The sequence below is a fragment of the Malurus melanocephalus genome, unplaced genomic scaffold (assembly GCF_030028575.1).
Source record: "Malurus melanocephalus ecotype Western Australia unplaced genomic scaffold, MMel_1.1 scaffold_21, whole genome shotgun sequence".
Classification (NCBI taxonomy): Eukaryota; Metazoa; Chordata; class Aves; order Passeriformes; family Maluridae; genus Malurus; species Malurus melanocephalus.
Window position 1 is genome coordinate 3415329 of NW_026623253.1, and position 16621 is coordinate 3431949.

At 37.2% G+C, this 16621-nt stretch overlaps 1 protein-coding gene across 4 annotated transcripts in view; it reads left to right on the forward strand.

Moving 5' to 3' along the window:
• Window positions 1-16369, forward strand: part of DCAF6 (DDB1 and CUL4 associated factor 6) — a 74651-nt gene extending 58282 nt beyond the window's left edge. For all 4 annotated transcript variants that reach the window (XM_057389973.1, XM_057389974.1, XM_057389977.1 and 1 more), the window contains 5 exons: window positions 6397-6535; window positions 10469-10625; window positions 11684-11772; window positions 14310-14415; window positions 15926-16369. In XM_057389973.1, the coding sequence (XP_057245956.1) occupies window positions 6397-6535; window positions 10469-10625; window positions 11684-11772; window positions 14310-14415; window positions 15926-15990 (556 nt within the window). In that variant the 3' untranslated portion in view covers window positions 15991-16369. The remainder of the gene's footprint in view (window positions 1-6396; window positions 6536-10468; window positions 10626-11683; window positions 11773-14309; window positions 14416-15925) is intronic.
• The last annotated feature ends 252 nt before the right edge of the window (window positions 16370-16621 follow it).

Consider the following 16621-nt stretch of genomic DNA (forward strand, 5'->3'; position numbering starts at 1 on the left):
ATGGTAAAATCAGCGGCATGCTGATTTGGAGTCAACTTGGAACAGAAGGCCATTTCTTTAAAAGAAGTAATTGAGAATGTGACATCTGAAATTTTCCAGCAGCATTTCTGTAGYCACTGAGCATCAGTAAGGAATGGTCTTTCACAAGTGACCAAAAGAACCTAAACAGTTATTTCATTTTTTTTCATGTCATTGGACCAGTCAATGCATGTTTTTTTTTTGTAACAAAACATATAAGAAAGTACATAGAACATTTCAAAAAGAGAAAAAATTTAAACCTCTTCTATACAATAGATCAGTTTAGCTAGATACTYATCAGGGAAAATAACTTCCTGTGAATTTTAGGGAATTCACGGAACAAGGTGCCTTCTCTTCCAAATAAGATGAGATGTGCAGGTCTTTCAGTCTGGACATAYGCACAGGGCATTTCTTCTTTAAAACCCGAGTCTAGCAAGCTTAATTGAAACAGAGGGTTGTACATTGTAATGTGTGGGAGGGGAAAAAAGTCTATGCAAAACGTTCTTCATACACAGAGGGTGTACTTTTCAATGGATTGATCTTAATTTTCACAAATTAGTCAAAACAACTCTCTGAGGGCTGATATCCTACTTAAATGACTGAATTAATTTTGTTTGGACTTTGAAAGTTGATCTGGGGGTGGAGGCTAAGCCTGGAAAAAACTACAACTAGCAGGTTAAAATTTAAAGAAATAYGAATGTAAAATGGAAGTGATGATAGAGCTGCTGTGATCTATGAAGAATTACTGCRTTTTATAAGATAACTTTGTGTACTGTTATATAATCTGAATTCTATTTTTGCTGAAATYCAAGTAGTCTCATGTACTGACTCATACACTGGGAAGGAGCCTTCTCAGTTGGAATTCATAGAGCACATTTTGTAAGAGATGTTAACCTTTGAAAAACATGGTGCCCAGCATTTGTGAATGACTTCAGTTGTTATTCCCTTTACTAGATATAATATCAGAGGAACAGCGATAGGTGATAGAATAATGAGGTAATTAATTATTTTATTCCTCCTCTCCTCCTTTTTATTGCCGTATATTGGATTTATCAGGTTCTTGTTTTTCATATCTAACTGGCATTTTAAGAATTGCTGTACTTCAAATGCTATGAATTACAGAGCATATTGCTTGAGTTATATTTAGCTGCATGTGTTGCATGGAAATGGAAAAGAAATGGCAGTGTATACATTTTACAACCTATTAACATTTTTCTCGTGTGCCATAGAAATTAATGGAATTTGAAAAGTGTGTAGTTTGTGAAAAGAAATACCTTTTTTTATTTTAAATTGAGCTGCTGAGGAACGAGTTATATTTGCATGGGCTGCTGCTGACTTGCTTTGTCTTGTRGTAGAGAACATCCAGTTCTGGACAAAAATATAAGACTATATGGATCAAAGACCATTTATATGTTTAGCCTGAACAAGGTTATAGAACTGAGCAGAATCATTAGAGCTATATTGGGTAATACACATTTAACAAGATACGTGCTAAATTTTATACAATATTGCTTTTAATGAAGTTAAATGAAAAAGTCACTTGATCTCCTATTCTTCATTGAAATACTTTAGGGAAGCTGTTGTAAGACTGCATAAGGCAATTTGGGTAATTATGTTTGGCCACATGCCCTAAGAGGGAGAAACTCTCTGCTGTGATTTCAGCCAAAGGSCGTCCAGAGGGGAAATGACCCAAAGTCATTCTAATGATGAAAATKGACATCTTGGCTTTGTGTGGCTGGAAAGGCAAAGATGCAGGATGAGGTTCCATCAAAGACTTAGCCTGAGTCCTGCATTTTAAATTGCTACAGGAAAATAGTGCAGATCTGTATTGCTTTGTCTTACATTTCCATTTTAGCTGCAATTGAAATACCTGGATTTAAATTGTCAGTTTCCTYAGAGGATCAGGAATCTGTGTGCCTTTTGTACTTTAAATTTCACAGTAGGCATTCTTTCTATATTCAACATGCTTACCAAGGAGTTCTTTAGCTCTTCAGCCCAGCCCAGGGGAATATTATGTTCATGTTGTTATTTTAAAATAAAACAAATGATACATTCAGTGTAGAATTTTTTARCAGTCTTCTCTGATTTTTGTCACCAAAAATTCAGCAGCATATCGGGTGAAAATTTAAAAATGTTTTGCAGCTGAGAATAGTTGGAACACTGATTGTGTTTGAAAGCTGGGAAATTACCTGGGAGTGCATTACAGTAAACATTTCTTTTTGTATGATTAGCAGTGAAAACTTGGGCTTTAGGGTAGTGTCAGTGTGCTGTTAACATGATGATTGTGCCTTTGGTGCTGAGCCATCTTAATGCTTGATATTTGACAGCAGCAGTAAATCTCTTCCATAGGCTTAGAGGCTTCTAAAGGTTATTTGGTAATTAATATCAGAAATATAATCAAATATTGGTATTTAGACAAGGAATCTGTTTTAATATGGCAGTAAAGACAAGCCTTTGGAATTATTGGGCAGGACCCAGGTGGCTGGCAAGGGGAATTCCTTTACAAGATCAGTGTAGAAATTAGAGACCTATATCAAGGTATTGCTGTAACCATTTAGATACACACAAAATAATATTAGAATTATAGAATGCCATGAGTTGGAAGGGACCCACAATTGGACACCCCCAGGAATCACACCATGTGCCTGAGAGCATTGTCCAAATGACCATAAGGCACTGGAGAAATAAGATTTTAAGTTAATGGTTATAAGCGTTGGGTTCACTGCAGTTGTTTTGGATAGGAAAAATAATTCAAAGGAGAAGATGGCAACAAGAGGTGGGGAAAAATAAGAACTTGRAAAAGCGCAAGAGAAGGGATCAGGGTCTGTGATACTCTGTACTGGTCCAGTGGAAGATGTCTCTGCTCGTAGCAGGGACTTGGAACAAGATGATCTTTAAGRTCCTTTCCAGCCCAGASCTGTGTGCCAGGAAAAAAAGAGACCATGTTGGTCTGTGTGTGAGTAAATCTGGAAACTTAAGAAGTGACAAAAATCCTTAGTACTAAAGGAATCGATAGTGAGCTCAATACTCAATGCAGAGCWGAGACAGGAGRGATGGAGCGAGGAAGCTGCTGCAGCCTGACTCAGGAGATGGTCAGTCTGGATAATGTTGTTTAGAAGAAGTAGGGTTATCTCAGGTACCAGATTAGTTTTATGGCAGCCACTACATTATTGTCTTTTAACAAACAAACCAGTTATTTAATTGTTCAAATTGCACAGATTTTTATTGCACAATGTTTTAATAAAACGCTTCAGAATTTTTAAATATTCAAAAAATGCCCTGTATGGCAATTTATTCATTTTAAGGCTTAACTTACATGTATATGTATTTTCCATTTCTCTCCTTGTGTAATGTATAGCTGTGGATCAGTCTGCATCACAGGATTTTTGTGGGTTTGGTTTTTTTGTTTGCTTGTTTTGAACCTGTGTTTAACTAAAAAAAAAAGGCTTCACTTCTGAATCCCTATTCCATTCATCTAGAGCTTAATTTAAATAAACTTTTGATAATTAATTACAACAATTGACTTTGAAGACTTCAAACCTGGCTGATCCTAGGAAAAAGCCRTGCTCTGTGAATACTTCCTAGAACTGTATCAGTTGATGGGGTTTCCTGAGGAGYGCTGACACGATGTGCATAAATTCCATTGTCTGACATTTTGTTCTTGGAGGAGCAGTTTGGAAGGGAAGCAGCAGCTCACAGCCAGGMTCAGCTCAGGCTGAACCTCAGAACAGCACGAATTTTACAGCACACTTCTGTACCCACTGATGTTTCAAGTCTTTGGGCTGCTGTCTGTGTTTGTGTTGGCAAAGACAGGAATTGCTTGTCACAAATACAAATGAAAACAGATATGTCAGATTTGGAAATTTTTCTGTGTGTATGACTTAAAGAAATGTATAGAAAATCTGTAGTTATTAACAAGTAATACCTCTCAAAGAGAAGCTTTTTTGTCTGTAATGTTCCTTGTTCTGAACTGCCATTAAATWGGGCTCATATTGATGTTTTCTGGAGCAGACTTGCCTGTGCCACGTTGCTGCATTTTGCAGGGTGTTGTTAAGGGTTCGATCACAGTGTCACAGTTAGAGCCATGTGTGCTTGGCTGCCTTCTCCCTGTGGAAGGTAATCATTGACTTCACAAGATAACTAAATATAAATCCACTCCTGCCTTTTAAAATAAGGCCCAAAATCAGGAGTTAAAGTCAGAGCTTCATTTAGTTGAAAGACAGTTTTAACCAAAAGTTGCTTCAGTGCTTCTGCTTTCATTTAAAAATGCATGATTCTGACTGCTGGATAGTATTGAAGTTTTTTTGTAATGTCTGTATATTTCAGCCTAGGGAAAGGAAGAGGAGATAAATTTTTCCAGCGAGGTTGGGATGAAAAATGATGCAAGAAACTACTTTGCTTCACCAATTAGCAACTTTATTACCATCTTCTAATACCAAGACTTGTTAGTGCTATCCAGCATGCAGCCCCTCTGAAATAGTTGGACAAATCTACTGCTCTGTCAGTCCTAATGATGTTTAACTTCTCAGCCTCTTCACTGCACATCTTTGACTAATGAAAATTAATACACCAAAATTACAAATAGCCATCAGAGTAAATGATAGGAGCTTTTATTTTCTCACACAAACCCCATCTTTTTTTTTAAAAGCAAGTATAAACCCAACTATGCACAGATAATGGTTTAAAGTTTCTGTAGGTGTTTGATGCAGCCTGTCAAGTGTATGCCATCCTTTTTCCTTTGTGTAGAAGTAAACTGGTGAGGGCAAAAATTTTGTGATCTTTAAAGCACAGTAGATAAAGAACATGTGCTTCTTTTTCTTTCCCTTGTATGAAGACCCTGTGAAGAACCCTCTAAAATCTGTCGAAGATTAAAGTTGCAACTCTGTGTATTATAAGGACTAATTAAAAAATAAATTGAATTTATTTACTGCAGTATAAAGAAGGATGAAGCAGAAAATTGCCTAGAGACTGAAGGGATAGGAAACTCTCACTAAGTAGTAGTAGTCTACTTTTTCTGGTGCTGTTCGCTAGGCAAACGTCTAAGGAATGAATTGTAATTAATAGCACACTATGAAATGGATTTATTGGCGGGAGCTTTCAAATCTCTTCTATAAAAAAGGATTAAAATRTATTTTAAAAGCTTAGCTGTATTAAGTGATCTTAGTGTGACAGTGTGTGGTTTTGTGGTTTTTTTGGTTTTATAATAAATAAATCTGTATTAATGACTTACACTCCTTTTCCTTATTTGTCTAGCTGTAGCATAAAACTTATTTCACCTTAACTTTTTGGCGCAACTTTCTCCTATGGCAAAAATTAGACAAAAATCTAAGCAGACCACTGGCTGAGAGAATTAGTTGTGAGATAGATCTGGTGGGGCTTTTCTTCCAGAGTAGAGGACTTGTTGCTGGAGTCTTCAGGATCATTGACTAAAAACACTGGACAACATAACTTAAAAACAAATTCAGGTTACTTTCTGGTAGCAGTGTAGTGAGGTTCTGGATCAGTTTACTTTTTTAGGATCATATAAAATGCCRTAATAGTTTCACTCCTTGTATTCTGCTAAAATCTGTACCTGGTTCTTCTTGAGAATGACATTGGACTGTGTTCAGGACCTCAACAGCAATCCTGACAAGGAATAACAGAAGAAAAAGAACTGGGATGTGACTGGTTATAGCTGGAGTAACAGGGATCTGCAAACTGAAGAGCTAAACAGGAAAAATTTGACACCAAGGTCTTTTCACAGATTAATAACAAAATAACCTCCTGGAGTTAAACATTCACCAAAAAAGTATTAATTTAGCTTTTTTTTTTCTCTCTGTTAAAATCTCCAGTTGTAAACCTCACTGCTAACATATGGGATAGCTGCTCAAATAAGTGATCTCAAATCATCTTTTGCCTTAGTAGGAACTTCTAAAAATTTATCTAAATCTTGAATCTTGTCGTACAGAAATAATGAAGAGAAATATATTGAAAAAATCTTACCAAATCACGCTGAGAGACACATTAGATCCTTAACGGCTTTTTAAAATTTAAAAACTTCTGTTCTGGCATAGATTTTTTTTCACTTCAGAATTTTGCTACCTCATGGGTGGAGGATATCCCTAGCACTGAAAATAAAATAGCATGTGAATTTTGCCAACAGCTGAAGTTTGTTCTACAGAGGGGGAATAAAACCTGGCATCACTTGACATKCCACTGTCTTGCATGCTATTCTTGTTCTAAGCCAGGATGGAAAAAATTCAAGTCTGTAATTTTTACAGCTGGGATTATGTTGATGTCTGTTTCAAACTCATGGAGAATGTGTTGGAATGGCTAATTATGATTTGATAGTCCTTTCTGAGAGCCCCTCTCAGCGTYTGTTCTCTCTGGAATTCACAGACGATCTGCTGTCGCCCGAATCCAGGAGCTCTTCAGGAGGAGGAAGGAAAGGAAAGAGATGGAAGAGCTGGAAACACTGAATATCAGGCGCCCTTTAATAAAGATGGTTTATAAAGGTCACCGCAACTCCCGGACCATGGTACAAACTCTGTGTGCTTTGGGGACTGCAGGGGTTTGGTGGATTCAATTCAATCGTGGCTGCCCCATTGCTGTGCTTGCCAAAAAGGATATTGTGATACATTGTAAGCACTTTSTCTTCTGTATTCGCTTGGGAGACACAGGATTTGCTCTAAATGAAAATTACAATTAGCGTGACTCTTGTAATAGTGAAAGGCATTTAGATATTCCTGAGTTTAAGACTCTCTCCCCTTAATAATCTTTAAAAATTTGAGTATTTTCCTTCTTTTTCATTTTTTCTCTCAGCTTAAGTGGTATAGAATGTACCTACTTTGCAAAGCATGTTTTAATCCTCACTTTCCCTTCCAAGCTGTTCAAAATTATTATTTTATCTTTAACTTTAAAGAGCTKGGAAGGGAAAGTGAGGATTGAATCATAGTTTTGAAAACKCTTGGCAGCTCTGAATTAAGAAAAGGAATTAGTGCTAGTTATTAAATTATAATTTGCTAGATGCCTTGTCCGTTTCATACAAAATACCATATTTTAAGAAAAATGCAGTTATTGTGTTTGTAAAGCAATGGTGCATGACAAACAGATGCTGCTTTCCTTGCTATTTCTTCTTTTGGTTTTTGAATTATTTTGGAGATGTGAAGTTCTCGGTGGTATTTTGTRGAAGTAGCTGGTGTGTTACTTTACAGCTGATGGGAGGAGTAGTCTTCTTTACCCCAAAAAGCCATTTTCTAGGGTTTGTGTGAATAGATTTGATTACACTGGAGAAAATGGTTCAGTAAATGCATATTTCAGTTTACATAAGCAACAGGGCTTAGAAGAAACTTTGATTAATGGCAAGGAGTTTTGCATTGTATTTCAGAAATCGATTTTAATTGCTCAAACTCCCATTAGTTTAAAAGTTCTGGCATCAAGCACTTTGTAGTTAGGAGATACCAAAAGTGAGCTTGTCTAAGAAGTCATAATTCTGTCTTAAATCTGTTATTATATAGATTAACAGATTTTGTTGTTTGGTTTCTTGGGGATGTGGGTTGGTCTATTTGCTTTTGTCTCACACAAGCACCTGTGGCAAAGAATGCACTAAATGAGAGAAAATGTAATTTTATTTTCCTTGTTGGTCTCTATGGTTGCAAACRTCATTTTAATCTGCTGGTTTGAGTGATACCTTCACTCCTGCAAGGCAAGGGCTGATAATATTCCCCTTTCAAATTTGTGAAGGAGACAGCTTAAAAAAAGTTTTGTTTCCCACACACCTGAGCAGCCCAGAGATAATATTGTGTTGTCAATTACATGAACCATTTATATATACATATGTATATAATTTTTATGTATATGTATGTGTGTGTGTGTATATATATATATATATGGAGGTACATATATATATATCTCTCATATATATATATTATAAAATGTGAACTAAGGTTATGCAGGCAAATAATTCTGGTTTTTCCTTACTTTTGAGGACTTAATTTGGCAATCTTATATTTTTTTACAGTTCCATTTTTAAAACAGTGACTTTTAGAAACTTCTGTGAGTGTAAATATGAGGGTAAATGATAGATGAGTTAAGTTGTGTTTACATACAGGAGTGTGTGCCTGAGTTTGAAAACCTGAAGTTTTAATTGTGAATTTCAAATCTGTTCATTTTTGTGGTGCTAAAATTATATTTCATGAGTGTTAGGTAAAATCAGTKGTTATGTAAGAGAATACAAAGGAAGCAGGAAGAGGTCATCAATGAAAATTTAAATATAAAACTGAATGTTATTTATTATTKGGGATAATTTAGATGTAGCAGAAAAATGAAGATATATATTAAGAGGAGCTTTAAGACAAAAGCTGCTGCATGATTAATGCATTGGAATTCGCTACACAACTCAGAATGGCTTATTTTTAGATATCGGGATGACTTTTTTGTATTGCACTGACTGCAGTCATTGGGACATATTCTACAGACAGAGATCTACCAAGTCTGGAATATAAAACTGGGCATACTTATGCTGGAAATTAAGCACGTATTTCTAAAAGCACCAAGGGTTCAACTTACCAATATGAGTGGGTATCAAGATAGCAGAGGCAAAGCACAGAGCAAGGCAACATCTGTCTTCTCTTCAATGCATTTTCTGTGCAAAACAAAGATAAGGATCCAGGCATGGCCCTCTTTGGAGCCTTATTAYGATGCACTGCTTGGGAAATAATTCACAGTAGGTTTCTGTGTAAATAGTCTCAAGCTCAAAATTCTGTTCCTTATGCTGGAGTTACTCTTAAATGCCAAACTGAACTTCAAGCACAGGAAATGTTCTGTGTGAGCTCTGCACACTGCTGCACAGGAAACTCCTGCTTGCACAGGTACCTCTCTTGACCTGTGTGTGTCAATTAGGAGAGTTGCTAAGAGGTACTGCTGACTCTTAAAGAAAGCATTCTACATCAAGGCTACAGTTGAAATTCCAGGCTTTTTCCTCCAGCACAAGTATCAGACTATTGTGGAGTTTTCAGCTCCCATCTCATGGCTGAGTTTTCTGTTATTGAAGCAATGTCCCTTCTCTCTCTGCCCCCCCATCAGATCTCTCACTTGTAGAAGACACAGGACAGCAAATTTGTATCATTTAACAGTGGTTACTTTGAGGTCCTACTCTAAATAAAATCAGGACTGATTTCTGAAGAAGATTTTTTCCCTTAGTGAAGGAAGTGACCTGTTCTTGTTTATTCAGACTAATTGTTTGGCATTATTTGGGTTACAGCTTTTTAGGAAGGGAGGGCAAGAAGGGMCTTGGCATGGAAAGATTATTCTATATTCAAGAAACCTAATAGTTGCTTCTTGAAGGAAAATATTTTARGWTKKTTTTTTTTGGCTCAGAAATTGAATAAGGCATATTCTTTCAGGCTGTAATCATAATGGTATCTTGAATGTAGCAGGTGTAGCATAGTATCAACATTATATTTCAAGRAAATTGATATCTGATCCTGCTACCATTTCTCCTGGCCTGCAGTATTGATCATTTCTCTGTTACTCTGTTTCACAGGACAGACTTCTTCAGCTGCAGTCAGTGCTACAACTGCTTCTGTTTTCCTGCTGAATTAGTAAATACACAGTGAATAGATAATACGTTCACTACTCAAGTGTAATTAAAGGTTATAAATAACATCTAAGAAATACAAATAGTACTTTTTACTTAATGTAAAAATAAATTGTAAATACATATAAAAATATAGGTAATATGTATAAATTATTATCAGATAATAGCATTGTTCTGCTAATACCTATAATACTTATTGTTCTTATAATATAATATAATATTTTGTGACTGTGAGGCACTTTCATCTACTCTTGCTGTAGTAGGTGATGCTGAAGGGTTGTTCTACCTGGATGCCTTCATTTGTTCAATGATTTGTAACTTTAATTTTCACATTGRACTAAGAGATCTTAGTTTCTGTCTGATTCACTATAGTGAAGGGGGAGAAGAAATTCCATTGTTTGATTTATGACCATTTTTATCTGTCAGACCCAGTTAATTCCCACCCCCAAGTTTTTATAAGCTTCTGTCTTGTCTCCTTTTTCTCTATAAATGGAAAATCCCCCCAGGGGTTAGCCTGTCACAAACTTTAACCTGTTAGCCARACTTTTCCTAAAAATTCCATTGCACACCCCTGTCTCTAGTATCATTCTGGTCACTTTAGAAAGTGACAGATCTGCTCACACTCGTTTTCAAACTGCTCACTCTGCCCCAACTCTTTTTTTTTTTTTCCTGTTAGCAGCTACTTTGTTCTAGAAATCTAAAACTTTCTGAACTTTTATCATTCATGTTTAAATGTTTCCTTTAAAATTTCTGAAATGTTTCTGCATGGGCAGAGCTTTTCCTGCAGCAGCAGTGTTATTGCAGACACGGGAGTGTAATCTTTGGGCTTTTCACTGGCTGGGTCTTACAAAGGAAGTTTTGTTTTTCTTGCAGATAAAGGAAGCCAACTTTTGGGGATCCAACTTTGTCATGAGTGGCTCAGACTGCGGCCATATTTTCATCTGGGACCGCCACACTGCTGAGCACCTCATGCTGCTGGAGGCTGACAACCACGTGGTGAACTGTCTGCAGCCTCACCCCTTTGACCCCAGTAAGAGCTGCATTTTCACACTCTGCATGTCCGGCTTATCTGCTTTAAAGCTCAGTCTTAAACTCTCTGCTCAGCAGAGCATTGCAATGATTAATGAACTACTGTTCATGTTTCCCCATGATTTAGATAATACTGCTTTTAATTTTGCCTCTTCCTAATGGCCTTTGGCTCTTAAATCCCTCCATACTCAATAATTTATTTAAACTACTACACTGACATAGTATTTATAGAAATATTGTCAGATATAATAAGAATAATATAAATTTTTTTGCTGCCTTCAGCACATAAAATGTTTTCCATGACAGTGATAGGGGAAATATAGGGTTGCTGAAATGCCAGAAATATTTGGGAAGTTATATTGGAATGTGGTCTCTACTTGTCTCTATTCAAAAAACAGAGTGAAGTGGGTGTCTCCCTCTCACTGGCATTGTGAAATTAAAAGAACTAATAAAATTCATAGAAATTCTAATAATTTTTATTTAGAGGAAAACCTTCATAGAAAAGATGGACCAAAGTAGTAGAAGGAATCACATGCAGCTAGGAAATGTGAACCATTCTGCAGCCTCTGACACAATCAGAGAAAGCATTTGTGTTATTTTTTTTCATAGCTTACATGTCTGTATAGGAAGAGTCAGCCTATTAGTAAATGATCAAGTAAAGTTGTTATTATAATCAGAAGAGGCTGGGTTTTTTTCAAACAGTTTGGGGAAACATGGAATACTGTCCTACATTGGGTAATATTGAACTTTTAATGTTTTAATTGAAATTGAGTGCAGGGGGTTCTTGGTGTTTGCATTTGTTTTCGACACACACACACACACACACATATATATATATATATATATATATATATATATATATATAAATTCAAAACCATATAATCTACAGTGCAGATCTCATGTGGAGACTTGGTAATTACAAACTGTTCAGCATGAGATCTGACATTTGCAAATAAATGCTTTGAGTGAAATATTTTTCTTCTACTCCATTTAAAGGCAGAAAGCACCAATAAACAAATATAACACATTTTATTTAGAATGACTGTTGCTTACTTCTAGTTCTGGCCTCTTCGGGTATTGATTATGATATAAAAATTTGGTCGCCATTGGAAGAATCCAAGATTTTTAACAGAAAACTTGCAGATGAGGTAAGAACCTTCCCTCCTTTTTCMTACTAATTTTGCATCTTTAATTCCATAAAAGCCTTTGGTACAAATTACTGATTGAATTAAGCAGAGTTATTTAGTGTTCAGCAAATGAGCTAGAAATAAAAAGCTGCCCTTCAGAACAGCTGACTTTCATATCCTTGGCAGCAAACAGAGGTACTTTGCATTTCATCAACTCTCCTAGAAATTATGTAACACAGTCTGGGTATTATGTACATGAAAGGAGCTGGAAAAAGTGTGAAGGYTTAGATGTAGAAGGATAACTGGCAGGAATTAATAAATTAAAATAGTGCCTGTCTCTAAACATATAAATGAAGGGAAAACTGAATGAAGTAAACTGAAGGAAATACAAAGATATAYGGAACAACAAGGAGTGTAAAAATCAATCCTATTAAATATTCAGTGGCATGAAARGGAGTTAAGGTTAATTTTGCAAATGGGAACTGCACGGAATAAAGCAAACATTGCAAGCCAAATCAGTTATAGAAGTCCAGTATAAAGTTATGTAACACATTATTTTCGTGTTGCCCTCAGAGMAATAACTGGATATAGCAACTGGCCTGGGGTGACCATATAGCTGACTGCTGAGTAATCATATTTGAGTGATTTACATAACAATGTATTCAAATGTTATATGATTTTCTGTAAGGGGCATTCTAGGACAGATTTGGTTGTGGGGTGATTTCGGTAAGGTTGGGGGGTTTTTGGTGAAATCTCTTGGGCAGCACAGATATGGTAGAGAGGGGGTTTTCAAATTATTATTTCTCTGTAGTGGTGCTAAACATATTTTAACCAAACAAATGCACAACCCTTAGCCACCACCCCATATCCCTTGGAAAAAAACGCCAAACCATCCACTTGTGAGTTTTGGACCTTTCCCATTATTTTAGCAGTGGCAGCACTGCATGAAGTGACACTTCTTTATTTTGTATARCAGCTTTAGTCGTGACATGATTTGGAGCCCTTGGGGTTTAGAACTATTGCTAAATATAAATGCGTGCTAAAAGTAATTATTGTACTTCAGTTCTCTGACTTTATTTCTAATAATTGCAAAGTATTTAGATATTTAGTTATGCTTTCTTTAGTAAAAATGTAGAACTTTGAGAAGAATTGATTGCAGTGTGCTTTGTAATTTTACATCTTTTTTTTGTGTTTTCATTTAATCCCCATATTGAAATACTTATGTAGGGGACAGGAGACATTCATAGCAATCAAGTAGTATTCATCCTATTAAGTTTGGCTGGAGTAAGTGTCCAACATTCCTGAACTGAATTTTCCATAGAAGGGGGAAGGTCTGGGGAGAAGGCAAATGTGTTTGAGGAAAATTCCATATAAATACAGAACTGTATTTAAAATTGAGAGAGGCCATGACCGTAGGAAAAGACAGTGGGGATGAGAACAAACGTCTGAATAGAGAAAAAGCCTCAGCAGCCAGTTGTCAGGGGGTGTTACTGATGATGCACTGGAGAAATCTTCTCCGTTTGCTTCTGTTAGGGAATGTCAGGSTTCAATCCAGCTATGCCAAGTGCCTGGAAACAGGTGAGAATGACAGAAAAAAGGTGCTTTGATTGGGAGGGGAGAAGGGCACTRCAAACATTTGTTAGAACATGTTCTTCACAAGAGGAGCAGGCTTTTGAAGAGTCTCAGGGAGAAAAAGATTTGCATCATTTTCCTGTCTGACAGAAGCTGATCTGGGAGGAAAGACTGAAAAATGGTCAGAAATTGCCTCCACCTAAATACATTTTTGTGCTTAATGATAACAAAAGAACATAGTCTAAAAGTTGAGAAAAGGTACTGTGTGGGTTTAGAATTTATGGAGGAAGAAAAGGATGGCAACRAAGTACCATGGGGTAGAATGAGGCAAGAGAGCTAAAAGYATTCATTAGTGGATTTTTTTYCCTTGAAACTGAGACAGTAGGAGCTGGCTCTTTCAAGTCACTTAGAGGCAAGCTGTAGATCTGTTTACAAAGAATTABGGAGCTAAAGAATGTTCCTGAAGTGGGATAAAAAATGGCTTGTGTTCCTTGGATTTTCTCCAAAAGTTTCAAGCAGCATGAAGGTAGGAGTTTAGGGTAACCTCATCTCTTTTTCTTCCCACATTCTTGGCCAGCACTGGTGCTAGAACTTTGTTCTCTACAACAGTTGCCATCTGGAAACTTTCTCTCATCAGTCTGYTTTACTTCTTGCAAGATTTCAAAAGTTTTTCTCAGTCACTCATCTTTAATATCTACCATGCATGTGGACAATGGAACCATGATAGGGTTTCTAGGCATATTTCTAGAATATGCCTTAGGCAATTGGATACCTGCAGGCAGAGTCCACTGTCTGACTTTTCTTATCACAGATAAGTGGTGTAACCGTATTCAATGGCCATTATTAAAACATTGCTCCCTTACTGTAATTTTGAACCCTGTAAAATGGCTTCAGCATAGGAACTTTGTATCTACAGACCTGTATGGATGCAGTATGATTTTTTTTTTATTTCTGATGCTGTTTTCTTTTTCCTTCTCTGCCTCCAGGTTATAACACGGAATGAATTAATGCTGGAAGAGACGAGAAACACCATCACTGTTCCAGCTTCCTTCATGCTCCGAATGTTGGCTTCATTGAATCATATAAGAGCAGGTGAGAGACTCCTGAAGAGCTTGTCCACTGGAGATGAATTGGGAAAGCAAGAGCTTCAGCTGTCCGTGACTGTACTTGGGGCTGTTGAGAAGATTCAAGGGTTGTTCAAGGATCTCTTAATAGCAGTACTTAAGARTTGCTTCTTTGGTGTGAGACTTGTAGCATTTTTGCAGCTGTTATTTTTATTATCTCAAAACAAAGAGCAAAATATATTTTCAGATGTTACCATACTATCCATCATGATAGGTTACTTATAAGGTRGTACTAATTAGATGTTGAAAAATAATGAAGAATGATCTCTTAAGTGAGTGCTGTGTGATGGGAAAACTCTTGCGGGAGATTGGAATGAGGTGTAAGATAAACTGACTGGCATTGTGGGCTTGGAGTTGTCTAGGGGTGAAGGAGGGTGTGAAGATTCAGGACTCTGGGGAGATACTGATGAGGCTGTTGGCAGCTGTTCCTGGGAAAGCAGGATGTCCCTTTAGTTGCCATGGGGCTGAAACTGCTGATAAGAGGGTTTCCTGGAGGATCATCCCTGGGAATTGGTGTTCCTGGATGTTGGTGCTGGAGAAGTTGAGTGCAGTGGATTGACTCTGAAGATGGAGGACAAAGGGGAGACATCACACAGTGTGAAGGAGGTGAAGTTTTGGGAGGCTGGCATGGCATAGGGGATGAAAATGTAACAGACCTGTAGGTGAAGATGAAAGTGACTCGAGATAGCGAACATGGGGGCCCTGGTTGAGCAGAGCAGTGGCTCATGGTGATCAGGTGGGAAGGAAGCTCTGCCTGGTGGAGCTGCTGCTCCTCTCTCATCTCTGACTGCCCTGTGAGCCATGTGTCCAGCTCAGTGGTGCCTCCACACTGCTGTGTTTCCTTCAGTTGTCATTATCTCTTTTGAATAAAATACTAAAAGAATTGCCTGACACTTGAGTTACAACAACTTCAGCAAAAATCTGTTAYGGCTGGGTGGAGTACTTCTTAACCTGACAGTGCATGTTGCTTCAGTGATTGACCTCAAGCCAGTCGTGTTCCCTCACACATTTCTGTATTTGCCCTTCTCTAAATATTTACATCAAAAGGCATTTTTTCTGATGTATCCAAGTGACAGCAGTGATCCCCAGTTTCTGGACTATTCAAATTTCTAACTGTAGCTGTTGCAGTTTCAGCTTCCCAGCRGAGCACTTCTGTCCCTTGTATTCACCATCTCATTTTAATGTTATGCTTGCATTCATCTCTTCTGTTCTGACAGCCAGTCAACAGCTACAAGGTTTCTCCTTTTGTACACAGATTTCGCTTTTATGCCTGGAAATCCTTTAGGGCATTTCTCCTTTTCTCCTTTCCTGTGGTAACATTTCTACCCACTCTCTGCTGTCAGTCCACACAGACTTTCTCCTACTATAAAACCCACAACTATTTCCCATTGTGTAATAGCCCAGGGAGACAGCATGTTATAAATATTTACCAGAAAAAAAACTTCACAAGTTCTGTTTACAAAATCTGTGTTTTGCAGACCGATTGGAAGGTGACAGATCAGAAGGATCTGGCCAGGAGAACGAAAACGAAGATGAAGAGTAACCAACAGTTGTGTGTGAGCACCTGGAGGTCACTGAAATTTGTATAAGACATTAATTATATTTTTCCTTACAGAGCTTTAGTGCAATTCTGAGGTATTGCTTTTGGATAACCTAACCTTTTGTTTTTTTTGAATGACTGTGTGCATGACTTGGGGAGAGTGTGCAAGTTAAAATAAGCAAAAATGTTTTTAAAAYGTTTTGCCATGTATGAGGGGTGCTAGAAGATGCCAAGTGCAATATTTTCCTTAAACGGCAAATGTGGGAGCTTGGATCAATGTTTTAAAGTAACTTTCATTATAGTAAAAACGTTGGTTCAAATAAATTTCTATACCTGCTGTTTGCATGTTTGTTGCTTTCTAATTAAATGATTTGGTTGTTTACGTAGTTTTGTGGTTTTTCTTCGTGCAGCCATTGGTTTGTCACCTTGTAACTACAACCCCTTAGTGCCTTTGCAGTCTTTGCCTTCTCTCTTACAATGTGAAGTGACAAATACAGTTATTTCTTACAGTGAGCACTGGGGACTTTAGGACCCTTTGTCTCTTGGTTCTTGCATTTCCCACACAAACGTAAGCAAAAATTATCTCTCCAGCAAGTTGTACAGTGCCACTTCCCATTCTCTGTGCGTGAAATGC